Source organism: Triplophysa dalaica, chromosome 12 (assembly GCF_015846415.1).
Source record: "Triplophysa dalaica isolate WHDGS20190420 chromosome 12, ASM1584641v1, whole genome shotgun sequence".
Lineage (NCBI taxonomy): Eukaryota > Metazoa > Chordata > Actinopteri > Cypriniformes > Nemacheilidae > Triplophysa > Triplophysa dalaica.
The window spans coordinates 17,055,194-17,070,831 of NC_079553.1; the positions used below are offsets into that span (position 1 = coordinate 17,055,194).

The window sequence follows — 15,638 nt, forward strand, 5'->3', positions numbered from 1 at the left end:
CTGGACAGCCTGTGTTACAAATATTGGCTGTTTTGAGTTTTGTGTCTAGAGTTTTGAAAAATGACACGAAGGTTCTGTTATTAGTGCAAAAATGATTGTAAAAAACTGTAAGACCTAAGTTCCGAGGCATTTTTATGTAAGACCAAACAAGCATAAAAGCGTTTATTAATAACGAACATGGCAAGACTGCAAGAAAGCGCTGTGTGAACAGAACCCATCAGTGGTTTAGTGTTAAGTGTAGTTTATGTTAGTTATTAGTTACACAATGTGTGTATCCAATAAAGGAAAAATACATAAATGTAAATCGATGTGTAGTGAACACCGAACTTAGAACTTTTTTAACACTGTTTGCTCAGCAGCGAAAGGGATTTTTGTAATGGAGTGGCAAGATCTTCCGGGTGCAGGCAGGAGAGAACTAAATATATGTCCACCAGGTTGGACACCTGTGCTTCCTGCAGTATGCTGAAATTTCAGCGAGCTTTTGCTAATTGTTGCTAATGAAGTGAAAATTATAAAAATGTTTTTTTTTGAGAAAATGTACAATGAATAACAAATATGATATAAAAACTTACACTTGTGTAAGCATATCAAAGTCTGAGACATTTCTTAACCAGAATACATTGAATTTATAAGGCGGCAGTAGATCGCATGAAGTTGAACACAACTATTAATTTGGCAGATATTTTGTTGCTCCAGTTTGCTGGATGTGTTGCATTGACGCCACATATTATCTATCCACGCTAACTCTTTATTGTAAAGAGGTGAAGAATAGTTCTAATTTAACTTGGCTTTGTTCCTCATCACCTACCTTCAAATACACATTGTATTTGAGAACATCTGTTTGTGCATACACAATTGTACACATTCTTTAGGACCTTTGGGACATTTCCATGTGTAAAATATTGTGAACTACATGCAAGCATAATTTTTGTTCTTCATGCCTTGATGTAATGTAGCCTCTTTACCAGCACTGTGAATAGCTTTATCACATTATGCACCGATTTGTTGGATGCATGCTTTATTTACACACCTTGATTCAACGCTTTCTTTTCTTTACTCTTGTATTTTGCTTTGAATAAGAGGTGTATTTGAAACAAAGAAATGTTGCCCTCAACATTTTTTTTAGAAACGAGGACAAACAGCATTATTCAATGCTCTACTTTAATAATGAATGCCAGCTGCCAAAAATGAGCAAAACAATTCAACACGGATCACAACAATAACACTCAAGTCAAATTCTTAAATAGCAACTGATTGTAAACAATAGTAGGTACTTTCAAATTTAAGTTCTTATATATTCTTGGTGATGAATATACATTTACTTTTTATTTTAAGGTTTGCTTTTTGTTGGCTAGTATTTTATTGAATTAGACGTTAAGCCCTAAGAAATTGTATGTTAAGTTTGCTAAATGTTTATGGTAAATAAGGTTTTGTTAGTCATCTAAAAAAAAGTAGAGTTTTGCATTTTAAATTGATAACTGTGCCAGTGTGACCCTGGGATCAGCAAGCAAAATTCTGCCTTTTTATAGAACATCATTGAATCCCAATAAGCTTGCTTTTGAATGGTCACAGGAAATGATCCTGATGAGTCTCTGAAGGATAGAACACTAGTGCGCTATCATTTTAGTAAAAAGAAAAGTATCAAAATGATCTACAATCTATCATGCTTTCCCCTCACTCGGGACTCATTTTGGAGTACACAATTGTCTCCTCTCCAGATGGGTCTTCTATGGTTCCCTCCACTTGTAGAGTTGAGCCGTCAAGCTGCGTGACTATGTAATGTGTCCCTTCGTCATTGACGACAACCTGTGTAAGACCCTCTCTCATCATTATCTGACTAGCTGCAAACTGTAGCACCTCTTGCATTTCCTTTGATGCAGGCTCATGGGTAGAACCCAGTACCTCAGCCATCACACCCACTGAGTCGGTGACCTCTTCATACACATGCCCTTCACTCTGTCTCTCTGCCTGGGATAGATGACCTTCAATCTCATCTGGGATCTGTTCTGAAACAGTGGTGGTGGTAATATCTCCATCTCCAGCGCTGTCCTGTTGCCCCAGCTCTGTAACAGCACAAAGCAAGGCATCCAGAGCAGACTCTGACATACTGGTGGGAGCACACTCGCCTGCTTGTCTGATTTTTCCTACAGTCTCTCCGGATGACTCCACAAGCACATATTGGGTGGTGGTGCCTGGAATCTGGATCTGCCCTTCCCGGAGCTGGGCCTCCACTGAGGACATCTCTTGCCCAGAACTGATGAGCTGCCCATCCTCAGTGATGTGCAGCACCTCGGCCATTTGACCGGACATAGCGAGGGTCTGTAGAGTGGCTGCAGCAGACTCTTCCAAGGCCTGATTGATGGCCACCTCTCCCCCATCGTAGCCTTGAATGATGATAACCTGCTGAACCGTCTCTGAGCCCAGTTTGGTTTCATCTGGGGCAAAAGCAGCCTCTGTTTGCACAAAGGATGCCCCCTGTCCCTTCAGACGACACTCGAAAGACTTGGACACAATACCTGGCACAAACACGAGGGAGAAAAGAAACAATGGTAGTGAACAGGTTTGACAACTTAAGTCATTGACGGCGCTACCACAAATCTTAATGTTACAGCATGTGCCCCGTCAGCTGCATGCAAGTGAACTAAGTTCCATGCTAAACAAGAACGTGTCACTCCTGTCGTGGGCGCGCTGTCCTGGAAGATTGCATTCGAGACGTTGGTGATCGTTTTGTCTGATGGGAGCTTTTTACTGGGGCGCAACATCATGTAATAAATCTTTTAAGATTTCTCATTCAACAACATTAATAGTCAGCAATTTTTTTGGTATCATTTAAACAAGTATCTATCATCATGTCTGTTGTGCTTGTGTCTTTTTTCTGTTTGACAGTAAAGCCTTAAATTTGATCCTGAAATATGTTATTATGCAATTGACTTTTGGTAAACTTGTATGACAGCTGACGTTGCACATCTTGCATTTGTTGTCTTTTTGACTATTTCAACAAAATGTTCCATAATGTAAGTCTTAGATATCACTTTCTTGACAGAAAATGAAAATAAAAAAACATTGAAGAAATTAATGAGTTAATTAATATCAGACAAAACAGAAAAAAGATACCTGCGTGAAGATAAGCCAAGTCTGGGTTTTCAATGTCAGGGTGGGTCTCTTTGAGATGGTTTCTAAAGTCCATCGGGGCATTGGTGCCGTAGCTACACAACGGGCAGTTATACATCATCACTCCCTCATGCTTGCCTGTGTGAAGGATGTGCTTACGGATGTTCTCTGCACAGTTGGATCTGATAAAAAAAACATCAGAAAGGGTCAGATAGAAAGAAGTGACAGTTTATTTTAACCGCAAAGCTAAAAAATATTTTTGTAATAGCATGTAAATATTAAATCAAATATAAATTTAATTGACATTTTAAACACAATAAATGATGTTTGAACAAATTCCATTACCTAGCTAATGTAAACTTCCAGCAACTGAGTCTATACTCAATTTAAAAAATAAAGAAGTTTAATTGCAACTGTAAATACATTATACTCTAGGATACTCAGTATACTCCATATTTTAGCGATAAAATGGGAATAGTAAAAATAATCACAGAAATCTACTTGAATTTAACTGCTTTGCAACAAACAGAGGGCAACGCTGGCTTTTTAAAAAGAAAGTCAAGGAAGTTTTATCTTGAGCTGCATTTGTCCAAGCATGAGATGCACACATTCGGAAAGTCCAGAGGACAACATGAAACACTAAAATCTAGGGGAATGCAACCCACCTGGCACCTGCCGCCACAACCAACAGGGAGACGGGATTGACTTTCAACTCCTTGTGTCTAAATAAGGGATGCACCAATACTACTTTTTCCTTGCCGATCCGTCCGATTCCTATATTCTGCGTATTGGCCTATACCGAACCTGATCAGATACTAGCACTGTTTTTCTTAATCAAAGTAGAGATGAATAGTTCTTAAGCATGTTTACTTTCAAGTACATTTTTAAATATCTGTACTTTATCAGAGTACTTTGGACAAAAACAACTTCCCCACAGTTTGAAGCACATCATACTTACTCCACTACAGTCCATCATTTTTTTTTGTTTCTTAAACTTTTAATCCATGAGTACATTACGATCTACCACTGTCCTTTACTTAAGTATTTTTTCTTTTAAAAGTAGAAAAGTATGATTTTTTTTATGTAATTAAGTGCTGTATTAAACATAGAAAACAAAAATGTGGTCTCATAAAGCACAGTTCCCTTTCTGTCAGTCTCTCGACATTGTGTCGAGAACGACAGATGGGGTTCGCCCTTGAGATCCAATCAACTCTGACTACTATAGAAAAGGCTAATGAAATTTGGCAAATGAAATTTGCATGCCGGTCTCCGCCCCCGGATGTCCGGTATAAAAGGAAGCCGGCGTGCAGCATTCATTTACCTTTTGTTCTTCAGAGCCTTCGCTCATGACTTCGAACAGAACGAATTCAATGAATTGGTCTCCCGTGATGTCTGCTTCCCAGCAGCCCAGGACCCCTTCGACATCGGCTCCGGTTCTTGTGCACCCACAGGCGGCACCTCGGAAGTGGAGGTCGAGGGGGAAACCTCCACCCCGTCAGCAACCTTCTCAAGAGAAGTGGCACTGACAGGAAGACCTCAGGGAGAACAACATCGGGCCCGACCTTCACAGCCACTGCTCTGATCGGTTGGTACGGGACGTCCTCCCTCGTCACCAAAGCCGGGCCCTTTTCAGGGCCTGGCACCCACTTACTCAGAAATAGTTTTTCTGTTCCCCCTGGGTGTTCCTTCTTGCCCATCGCACACTCCACTGGACTGTGCCCGGCAAACCCGACCTCATGCCCTGGCGAGGCGTAGGGTCGTACACACACAACAGCTGCTACCACTCTCAAACCAACAGTGCATGCAGCTGTCCCACCAGGCAGGTAAGTAAGCAGAGCCAACCTTCCCTCCGGTGCCCCTCCGGGGTTCCCCCCGCGACATTGTTAGCTCTGCCAACCATCGAACCACCCTCCGTGGAAATGGTGAAGCAGACCGTCCCCTTGGTCCCCCTGTCACAGTCCCTGGGAGCTCGAGAGCTGCCAACACTGTCTCGGTGGCTAATGAGGACAGTCCGTCTTGGTTACTTGATCCAGTTCGCCAGAGACTCTCCCAAGTTTCGGGGCATTATCTCTCCCTCTGTCAGAGGCAGGGACGCCTACATACTCCGGGTAGATGTCACCCCCCTTCTGGCAAAACAGGCCTCAAAACCAAGATGTTCAGTGGGTTTCAACCTGCACTTCATCGTTCCCAAGACGGTGGGTTCGCCATAGGTCTGTGTACCTTGCACAAAGCATCTTCACAAGCTGCAGTTCAAGATGCTCACGCAGAGGCGCGTCCTGACATCCATCAAGTGTCAGGATTGATTCATGGCAATCGACCTGAAGGATCCTCCCTTTCGGTGTGTCCCTGTCTCCACGGGTCTTCACTAAGATCCCCTGAGGGGAGGAGGGTGTGCGGCTACTAAACTATCTCAACGACTGGCCTATCTTGGCACACTCGCGAGATCTGTTATGTACACAAAGGGACCTAGTTCTCCGGCAGCTAGACTGATTGGGACTCCAGGTCAACCGAGAGAAGGGCAAGCTCTCCCCAGAGCATCCTCTTTCTCGGTATGGAACTCAACTCTGTCACCATGTCGGCGCAACTGTCCGCAGTACGTGCCCAGCCGGTGTTGAACTGCCTGGATCATTTCAGGCAGACAGCGGCCCCCCTGAAACAATTCAGAGGCTCCTGGGCACATGGCGTCCTCGCTGCACATGCACATGAGACCGCTCCAACACTGGCTTCAGAGTCGAGTTCCGAGGAGAGCGTGGCACACCGACAGCAGGCGGATGGTGATGACGCCCTGCTTCCGACGCACCATAACCCCTGGTCTTCCCCAGAAGCGCCTCCCTAGCAGACATCTGTGAGCTGCGGGTTGGGCTACGCCCAAACACCTTCGCAAGGGTTAACAACCTGCGTGTAAACCCGGTGTCAGCCAATGTCCTATGTGGCGACATGTAGGACTGGCATCCGGGGGAGCGTATGCCTGCGAAAGCACCTTTCCACCCTCCAGTAGGTTGGGTCAGTGTGCTATCTACCTCTCTTCTTACCCAAATACTGTTTAAGAACAGGCATTCCATCCATCACTAAACAAGCACACACTGGGGGCTGGCTGGGCAGAGCAGCCTTCCCCCTTAGGCCGGGATACCATATGAACTCACAGATAGCTCTAACCGTCTGTAAACCCGAGCCGGACGGCCTTTCGCCAGTAGAGAGCTAAGAGCTAAATTAATCTTGGAATTAATCTAGATTAATCTAGATTAAAATGGCTCATTTGAATTCTGCCGAAGGCATTCAGAATATATGTGCTACCCAAATAATGACTAAAAGTAAGTCTTTGAGAACAGGTGTCTCAAACCAGGTTGCGCATTAGACCAGGGGCTCATCTCCTATTACCAAAATGCATCCCAAACTGCTTGAGAAAGCTGTTCTACTATGATAATTGGTGATAAAAATTAATTATGTTCAATAAGATGTACTTGTATTTACTTCCGCATTAGCTAAGGGATGCTTTGCGTTTAGGTGGTACTTGAGACTGGAAGAGCTCCTACAGTGCATTTACATTTAGTCATTTAGCAGACGCTTTTATCCAAAGCAACTTACAAAGAGTTAGGGAGCAACAAGCGATATGTTATACAGGAGCCATAATACATTAGGTTCCAATACAAATTTACTGGTTTCAACTAAAGCCAGACCACTACCTGTTGAGAGAACAACAGAGCAACAACCTGTTGAGAGGTTTTTTTTAAACCAATTCCGCATTGCACAAGGTGCAAACAACCTTAGTCTTGTCGATGTTTCCATTGGGAAGATTCTTAAAAAGAAATTTTCCCTGAAGCAAACCCGGTGGCTTCAAAGCTGCATCCATGTTAGCACATCACGTTTGATGCGGTAATTTCACTGTAACGTTATGTTGTGTTCAGACCAAACGTGAATGGCGCGTCAAGTGCGAGTGATTTACATGTTAAGTCAATGCAAAGACGTGATGGACCTACTTGCGGCGCGAATGAAGCCCTGGTCATGAGATGATGAGGCGGCGCGAATTGCGCGAATCACGCGAGTTGAAAAATCTCGTTCTCGCCTGGTACAGTGTAATTCAGCTAGGTATACATCCGCGCAAAAATATCAAGGTGAAAGTCATCATAGCTTGCGTAGTATAGACCCAGCTCCCAACCCAACATTGATAATAGATTAACGGCGACATTTTTTTTATCGTGCGATAAGAGTCTCACGTTAACGCAGCACGTTAACGCCGTTAACGGCCCACCACTAGTATGTAACCTCAGTTCCCTGATGGAGGGAACGAGACGTTGTGTCCCTTATGCCACAAACACGTATCGTATTCTGCTGCAGTCGTGAGAGGCTCTCAGGCTCTTCAGAACAAGAGGTAAATGAATGATGCAAATTTAATTTGCCAAATTTCATTGGCCTTTTCTATGGTAGTCAGAGTTGATCAAGGCTTCTCAAGGGCGAACCCCATCTGTCGTTCTCAACACAACATCTCGTTCCCTCCATAAGGGAACTGAGGTTACATACGTAACCAAGACGATACTTACAAATGTTTTACAAATAAATCTCTGTTTATTACACAAAACTATCACAGTATAAAAGTCTCCAAACTCGTTCATGCACATCCTGGACACAAAATGATGTGCTTAATACATTTTTTAAAGTCATGCGCATTGGACGCATAATGATGCGCTTATAGGGCTTGTTATACTCGACGCATTCGCTAGTACGCCTGGGTGCGCGCACCAAATATGATGTCATCGCGGTGTTCGCGAAGTTCGCTTTGGGTGGCCGCGAGTTCATTTCGCGCGGCGCCGCAGTCAACATGAAAGCTTTGTAGAGATTTTGGCTGAACAGGTACACCTGTACAGAAATCTTATATGGTCAATGTGTTTGTTTTATATTGTATTCAGAATAAAACAATATTTATCAACATTGCTCTTTGGAACTGTTCTTATATCTTCACATTTTATATGACATAAAGACATCCAATGGGTTAATCTATGGCAATGTACATTTAGCAGTCCCTAACCAACAATATGTAGAAATGTGTCTGCATTATGCAAAGAAATGAAAGAGTGAACAAAAAGTTTGATGTAAAAATGTATTAAATCAACAAACAATAGTTTGAAATGCATTTCCTCGTCCATCACATGCATCTGCTTCACAAGAGCGATGTATTCTACATCTCCACGTTTTGTGGCATGCAGTGGGCAAACATTCCATCTCCTTTTTCGCCCTTTTTTTGATAGTAGCAACAACACAAAATCTCCTATGTTTCCTTATCGAGCAGCTGCTCTCAAGACGCCATTATGAATGATCTGACGTAATTCCGGTAAAATTCCTACTTTTCTTCTACTTCCTGCGGAATTACAGGACGATTTCGTTTGTGCGCCCCCTGTCGTTTTAAAGAATATCTCAACGGCGAATGTGTCAAGTATAAACGTATCGTCCATTTGGGGAGTTGTGCACGAGTTCAGCGGAGGCTGGCGAAGCGGAGCCAGGCTCGTGTATAAACAGGCCTTAATGCACCCGCTTCACTCACGAGCATACCGCCTAGTGATGATCCTGATGTCCAGGCGATCTTTGCTTCCCAAGTTCAAAGCAGTTAGAACACAAAGATAAGAGATATGTTATGTGTTTAAATCATAGTACATTGCATACATCCTAAAGTAAAAAAATGAGTTATTGTGTATGAATGACGCATAACATAGACCGCTTCCAGTGCTTGAATCTAATAACATTCCGTTCTCCGGCAAAATGGATTTTAAACAAAACCAGAGTCTATTATCTAGTGATTATGAAGAATATTGAAAACATTGGAACGAGTAATGTCCTGACTGTTCCCGGACAAACGCATGCTGGATGAGATGACAGCACCAGCGGAGGTCAGAGTTTTTTAATTATGCTATATTGGTTTATTCCTCGCATAAAGCTATCGAAATACATGATATCGAATACAGTGCATGACAACATTTATGGTAATTTCCTGATAGTTATCCCTTTTCGAAGCTTTAGAGTAACATACATGGGTAACGCAACGGATCGGATTTGAAGGGGACCCGTCAGTCTGATATCGGTTCGGTGCATCCCTAGGCTGGATGTGCTGTTGAAACACAAATGTTCTTTGCTCTTTAGGATCCCTGCTGAAAAAACAGGATATGCTGGTTTGGTATGTTTGGATGCTGGTTTGTGCTGGTTTAAGATGGTCATGTTCTGGTTTAAGCTGGTCCTTAGCTGATCAAACCAGCATCGAAACATACCTAACCCAGCATATGCTGTTTTTTCAACAGGGATAATGGATTCTTTTAACAGCCTGATATACAAACAAGATTGTGAAAGACAAATGAAGGAATTAAAACTAGAATCCTATGTCACTTTTAAATGCCTTTATTATACATTGGTCATTTGCCATTGAACAACTTGAAAGTATCGAGTAATTATTCCTACAGTTGCGTGTTGCAAGGAACTTTAAGTCTCATTTAGTTTATTGAAATAATCTCTAACTTTTTTCCAAATTTGTTTGAATTTATCTTTGGTGAGAGAAATATGTGTGCAGTATATATGGATTGCAGCTCTCACAACTGCTTTGTTCTCCTAGGTTCCACTCATAATTGTAAAAAAACACTGAGCTGAGATTACTCTTTCTTACCTGTAATTACACCAGGGACAGCGGTAGGGCTTCTCTCCAGTGTGCACACGCTTGTGGCGTGTCAGGTGAGACTGTGTAGTTGAGGCAAAATTGCACAGTTGACATTTAAAGGGACGTTCGCCTGCAGTAAATAAACAAATGCATGAAAACCAGACAAACACTTATTAGAAAAGACACATGCAACTGTAGATGTCTGTGCGTGTACCTGTGTGCTGACGGCGGTGTTTGGTTAAGGCATGACGGGTCCCACCGGCAAACCCACAGAGATCACAAAGGAAAGACTTCTCCCCTGAAAGAGAAAAAAAAATGAAGAACAGGAAGAAGAGTGATGGTAGCAGCACAGTTTTTTTTAATTACAGGTTCAAGTTATTCTACTATATTATGAGAAGGACAAAATCTTGTGGCTCACAGTAGCACATTGCTACATACTTAAACACATACTTCTTTCCACCAGGGTTAGCACCAGAGCTAGAAGGGGTACTCAGCTAATGGGTGGGACTGGCCCTATTTTACCCCAAAAGTGAAAACAAAAAATGTTAAACCCAATAATGCACCAATATTGTGGATTAAACACAATAATGCATTGGGATGTGGGGGCTGTGTGCTTTGAAGGCTGCATTTTAAAACAGATTTGGTCACAGCAGCGACTGAAGACTGGTAAGGCCGTCCCAATTCGAAGGCTGCTTTAAATACAGCCTTAAAATGCAACCTTATTTCCGCAGGTTTTAAAGATAGAACGAATGTATCCTTCACAGCCTCGGCTATCTCGAGATTCACTATACGCCTGTAACATTTTGAAATATTTAAATAATAATTCAAAACTTTAGTTAAATAAGGGATGTAATTTGCAAAAATGGTCCCTGTCAATGTTATAATATTATATATGATGATGTTTGTTAACAGTATTGGTGCATTATTTGGTTTTACATTTCTAAGATTGGTTAATTCGATATAATGTTGGGCTGTTTTAATCTACATGAATGCATTATATTCTCTAAAATAAATTAAAAAATGTCTGGCTCCCTAATTGTTTAAAAAGGTCAGAAACATCTTTGCTGTTTTCCCGCTGCTGTCACCAGGCAACAGGAGCAGCAGGTTATGCAATCAGGAAATCCCTGCTATGCTAGAGTGTCTCATTTCAGTTCGCTTCGTGGACCTGTAGGTTGCGTGCTTTCGAGTCCTCATTTTTAAGTCTGCAACATTAGAGGGTTGCGGGCCTTCGAACTTGGACACAGCTACAGCTATTAACTGCATTAAAGCTACTGTCAAACACCCTTTGTGGCGACCAGTCAAAATAAAAGTCTGATTAATTTATACATGTTGTAACACACCCAAATTTTACTACAACATCTCCCTTCAATTTGTTTTATAATCAACCACATATTATATAATTTACTTTGGTACATTGAAGTAAATGTGCTAGTAAAATTGGAAAAAAGTTTTTATTATAACATGTTTTACTTCATTAAAAATAGTACTTACATTTTGTATATCTAAAAACAGAAATGAAAAAGAAATGTACCGGTAAAATAGTGATTTATTAACATAATTGCACATCATACCCTATTTTTATGGATTTTTCACCCTGTTTGGATCATAGTATCTATTATAGGATTTATAATATACTTTATAAGTGAATACTATAGTATAGTAAAGTATTTTTTCATGCGGGCAAAAATATGACTATTGTTTAGTAAAGTTATGTCAAAGATTGACTTTATTGAAATTTAAATTATTGGTTCAAACTTTGATGCTCATTATGCCATAAGTAGATTAGAAACTTTAGCCTGGTTTTTAAAGACTAGGTCACATATTTAATTTTTGGGTAGTCAAATATAATTTTAGAATATGATTTGAATTAAACCTGGCTAACTAGCACTGAAACCATGTTTTTGCTGTACAACTAACAAGCTGTCCCTTCATACTCACTGTAGTAACCTAGTCCTCGACTAGCTCCCCTTTACCTCTTCAAGATTGATATGAAGCTGTTAACAGTGTTGGGAGTAATGCGATACAAAAGTAATGTATTACACTAACGTTTTACTTTTTGCTGTGTGTAAGGTATTACGAATCAATTTTCAGTAATATTTTACTCTATACATGTTCACTTACGCTTGCGTTACAACAAAGTTTTCACCCGTGAGACATTAACAAATCATAAATCCCGCAAGTAAGTTCCATTTCCTGTTTGTGAATATAGACGCGTGTGGTGTCATCCATCTCCCTGTGGCTGGTGGAACTTTGTATTTCGTGGCATAATTTCAGCCTCTGAGCTCGAGATCCGCTATTTGCCCCACCCAGTTCGCTGTAAGCCCTAGCGCTAGTGTTGCCAGAGTCGCGTATGGAGCCCCGGGGGTTGAAGGTTTTAGGCCTGCATTCCAAATGTTCTGCGGCCGCCAAAATGTTTATTTATATTCTAAGGATAAATGTTAATTGATGAGATTCTTAATGCGTATTCATACTCCGATGAACACCTGGCACATCTAGGACTGTACCCATTTTTAAAAGTGTGGGGAACGAGTGTCTGACAGGCAGGCTACAGTACAGGGAGGGACGGGGGAACTCCGCTCAACCAAAGAGAAAAATATAGTGGTGGTATTAGACAATACATCCGAATATTTTTTTTGCCAATGTTTCGCAAGGTGCACGTCGAGTTGCACAATGAAAGAAATCACGCGTACGTGTAAAACAGTTGATTTTCCCGGCTGCCAAATATCACGTTTGAGCAGCGCCATACGCAGTCTAAAACAACTAAAACATTAACATGTAACACATTATACAAATGCAATAAATTTAACCATGCTTATTTCATAGGCAAGTTTTTGCATGTCTTACGAAGAGAAAACACGTTTCTCTACCTTTTCCATGCGTGGCCTCAAGCTCACATGGGATCTTTTTTAAAGGGACACCCAAAAATGTAAATTCTGTTATGGATTACTCACCCTCTAGTTGTTCCAAACCTGTATAAATTTCTTTATTCGGTTGAACACAAAGATATTTGGTAGAATGTTAGCAACTAAACATTCTTTGGCATTATTGACTACCATAGCAGAAAAGATTATAATGGTAGTCAAAGGTGACCCATATTTGTTTGCTTTCCTAAATCTTCTCAAAAATCTTTTGAGTTCAACAGAAAAAAACATATATACAATACCTAGAAAACGGGGGGGGGGGGTACGCCCCGGCCTGCTAGGGGCGATGGGGGTATGTAGTGGAGTCAGCATGGCGAGACCGTGAGTCGAGGCCGGTGAGTGAATGTTAATGAGTGTCAGCTGTGCGCCCACCGGTCTCGTATTACGGAGGAGACTGGGAGCATATGAGGACGAGCGACCGGAGCGTTGAGGACAGAGGACAAGGCCTGGATTTATGTTGTGGTTTGTTTTATTCGCCGGCAGTCGTCCGTGAGGTGCTGCCGGCTGTCTTTTTACTTTGTTTGTGTATAAGTTCTTTTGGCCGCCAGTCGACCATGAGGTGGCTGCTGGCATTTTACTTCCTGTATTTGTTTGTTTATTTTATTGAAACTTTATTTAAGTGTTCGCCGGTTCCCGCCTCCTTCCTTCCATTTATTGAACCTCATTACATGTTGTAATATTGTTGTAAAATATTTAAATGCATATAATCTTAATAATGTTTAGTATTTATTTGTGTATAGCCTAGTTAATTCAAGAAATCAGAAGTCTAATAAAATAAAACAAAATTGAAAATACTAAAATACAAAGACAATTTGTCATTTTAGAATGTTAAGTTCTACTTATGTAGTTATTTTGGTGAAAGTAACTCAAAAGTAATATTGGAGTTATGTAACGTATTACAATTCTGGGACACTAATATTGCAAGGTAAGGGATAACTTTTAAATAACAGTAACAAGTGATCTGTAATGTATTACAGTTTGGAAGTAACTTGCACAACACTGAATATTTATGTTTTATGAGGCAGATTAATAATAAATTCTAAAGACTTAAATCTCAAGTTCCTGTTTTGTTCCTGACAACAGGCTGAGATACTTGTATTGAGCAGCACAACCTGTTCCAATACTGAGATGATGAGCACTTGAGTGTTGTGGGTGGATACAAACCTGTGTGTGTTCTGAGATGGTCTTTCATTGCAGACAGAGTCAGAAAAGCATAATGGCATGAAGGCCAACTACACTTAAATGGTTTGTTTCCCATATGCAGCTTCATGTGGTTATTCAGAGCCCATTTCTCACTAAAGCTCCGCTCACACATCTCGCACTCAAACTTCCTGAAAGAAAGAAAACACATTTGCATGTTAAAAAAATGTTCACTGCTGTTTAACATGGGCAGAAGTTCTACAAAAGTTATTTAGTAAATGTCATGATTTTCAATGAGGACCCAGGTGCAGATACCCCGGTGCAGATGATGTACAAAAATACTTTAATACAAAACACAAATCAAACCCCCTTGATGAGGTAGACACATGAGAACAGGACAAAAACTTCCCACGTGGGGGACAAAACAGTCAGACAGGGTAACCAATTAAACTATATAAGACTAAGACAGGACTTACACTAAATACACAAAAGACTTGGCAAGTAGGGATGGGCATTTAAAGCAAAAATAATATTCGAAGATCGATGAGAACTATTTGAAAATTTGTCGAAATTTGCACCCCTCCCCCACATGCACGCATTTACAGTATTACATGCACATAAACGGAGAGAGAGACCATTTACGCTTTAAATCCGTATGACGGCACACTGGTTTACAGCCAGGAAAATAAGTATTTGACACATCAGCATTTTTATCAGTAAGGGGATTTCTAAGTGGGCTATTGACACAAAATTTCCACCAGATGTAGCCATCAAGCCAAATATTGAATTCATACAAAGAAATCAGAACATTTAAGTATACAAGTTCAGTCATAATAAATAAAGTGAAATGACACAGGGAATAAGTATTGAACACACTTTTTTTTTATACTTTGTAGAAAAGCCTTTGTTGGTGATTACAGCTTCTAGACACCTCTTGTATGGAGAGACCAGTCGTCTTCATTGCTCAGGAGTGATTCTGGCCCATTCTTCCCCACAAATGGTCTTTAAATCTTGAAGGTTCCTTGGGCCTCTTTTATGAACTTTGATCTTCAGTTCCCTCCATGGATTTTCTATGGGATTTAGGTCAGGTGATTGACTTGGCCATTCAAGCAGCTTGATTTTCTTTCTTTGAAACCACTTCATTGTGTCCTTGGCCTTGTGTTTGGGATCATTGTCTTGCTGAAATGTCCATCCTCTTTTCATTTTCAGCTTTCTGGTAGATGGCAGCAGATTTTTATCCAGAATGTCCCGGTACATTTCTCCATTCATTCTGCCTTCAATAATATGAAGTCTGCCAGTACCCCTTGCTGAAAAGCATCCCCAAACCATGATGCTTCCACCCCCAAACTTAACTGTTGGTATGGTGCTCTTGGGGTGGTGGGCAGTGCCATTTCTTCTCCAAACATGGTGTGTAGAACGACCGCCAAAAAGTTCAATTTTGCTTTCATCTGACCATACTATAGTCTCCCAATAATCCACAGGCTTCTCCAAATGATCTTTCGCAAACTTTTACCGAGCCTCAACATGCTTTTTGTTCAGCAATGGAGTCTTGCGTGGTGAGCGTGCATGGATGCCATGGCGGTTCAGTGCATTGCTTATAGTTTTCTTTGAAACAACAGTTACCCATCATGAAGTCTTTCCTGTGTGCCTCCTAGGTAATGAAAAGCCATTAATTAGGCCATCAATTAGGAGTAAAGCAGCTGATATCAATTAGTACTGATAGGGGGCAGGGTTCCTCTCTCAATACTGACAGATTTCAGGTGATCTCCTGGCTTTCTATGCCATTTTGCACCTTGTTACCTTCATGTGTTCAATATTTATTCCCTTTGTCA

General features: G+C 41.1%; 1 protein-coding gene across 1 annotated transcript in view; it reads right to left on the minus strand.

The window, feature by feature from the left end:
• Nucleotides 1-955: 955 nt before the first annotated feature.
• znf407 (zinc finger protein 407) overlaps nucleotides 956-15,638 on the minus strand; it is a 40,653-nt gene continuing 25,970 nt past the window's right edge. The window contains exons 5-9 of the mRNA XM_056762746.1: nucleotides 13,831-13,997; nucleotides 9,960-10,043; nucleotides 9,755-9,875; nucleotides 3,115-3,293; nucleotides 956-2,516 (exon numbers count right to left, since the gene is read on the minus strand). Of these exons, the coding sequence (XP_056618724.1) occupies nucleotides 1,675-2,516; nucleotides 3,115-3,293; nucleotides 9,755-9,875; nucleotides 9,960-10,043; nucleotides 13,831-13,997 (1,393 nt within the window). The 3' untranslated portion in view covers nucleotides 956-1,674. The remainder of the gene's footprint in view (nucleotides 2,517-3,114; nucleotides 3,294-9,754; nucleotides 9,876-9,959; nucleotides 10,044-13,830; nucleotides 13,998-15,638) is intronic.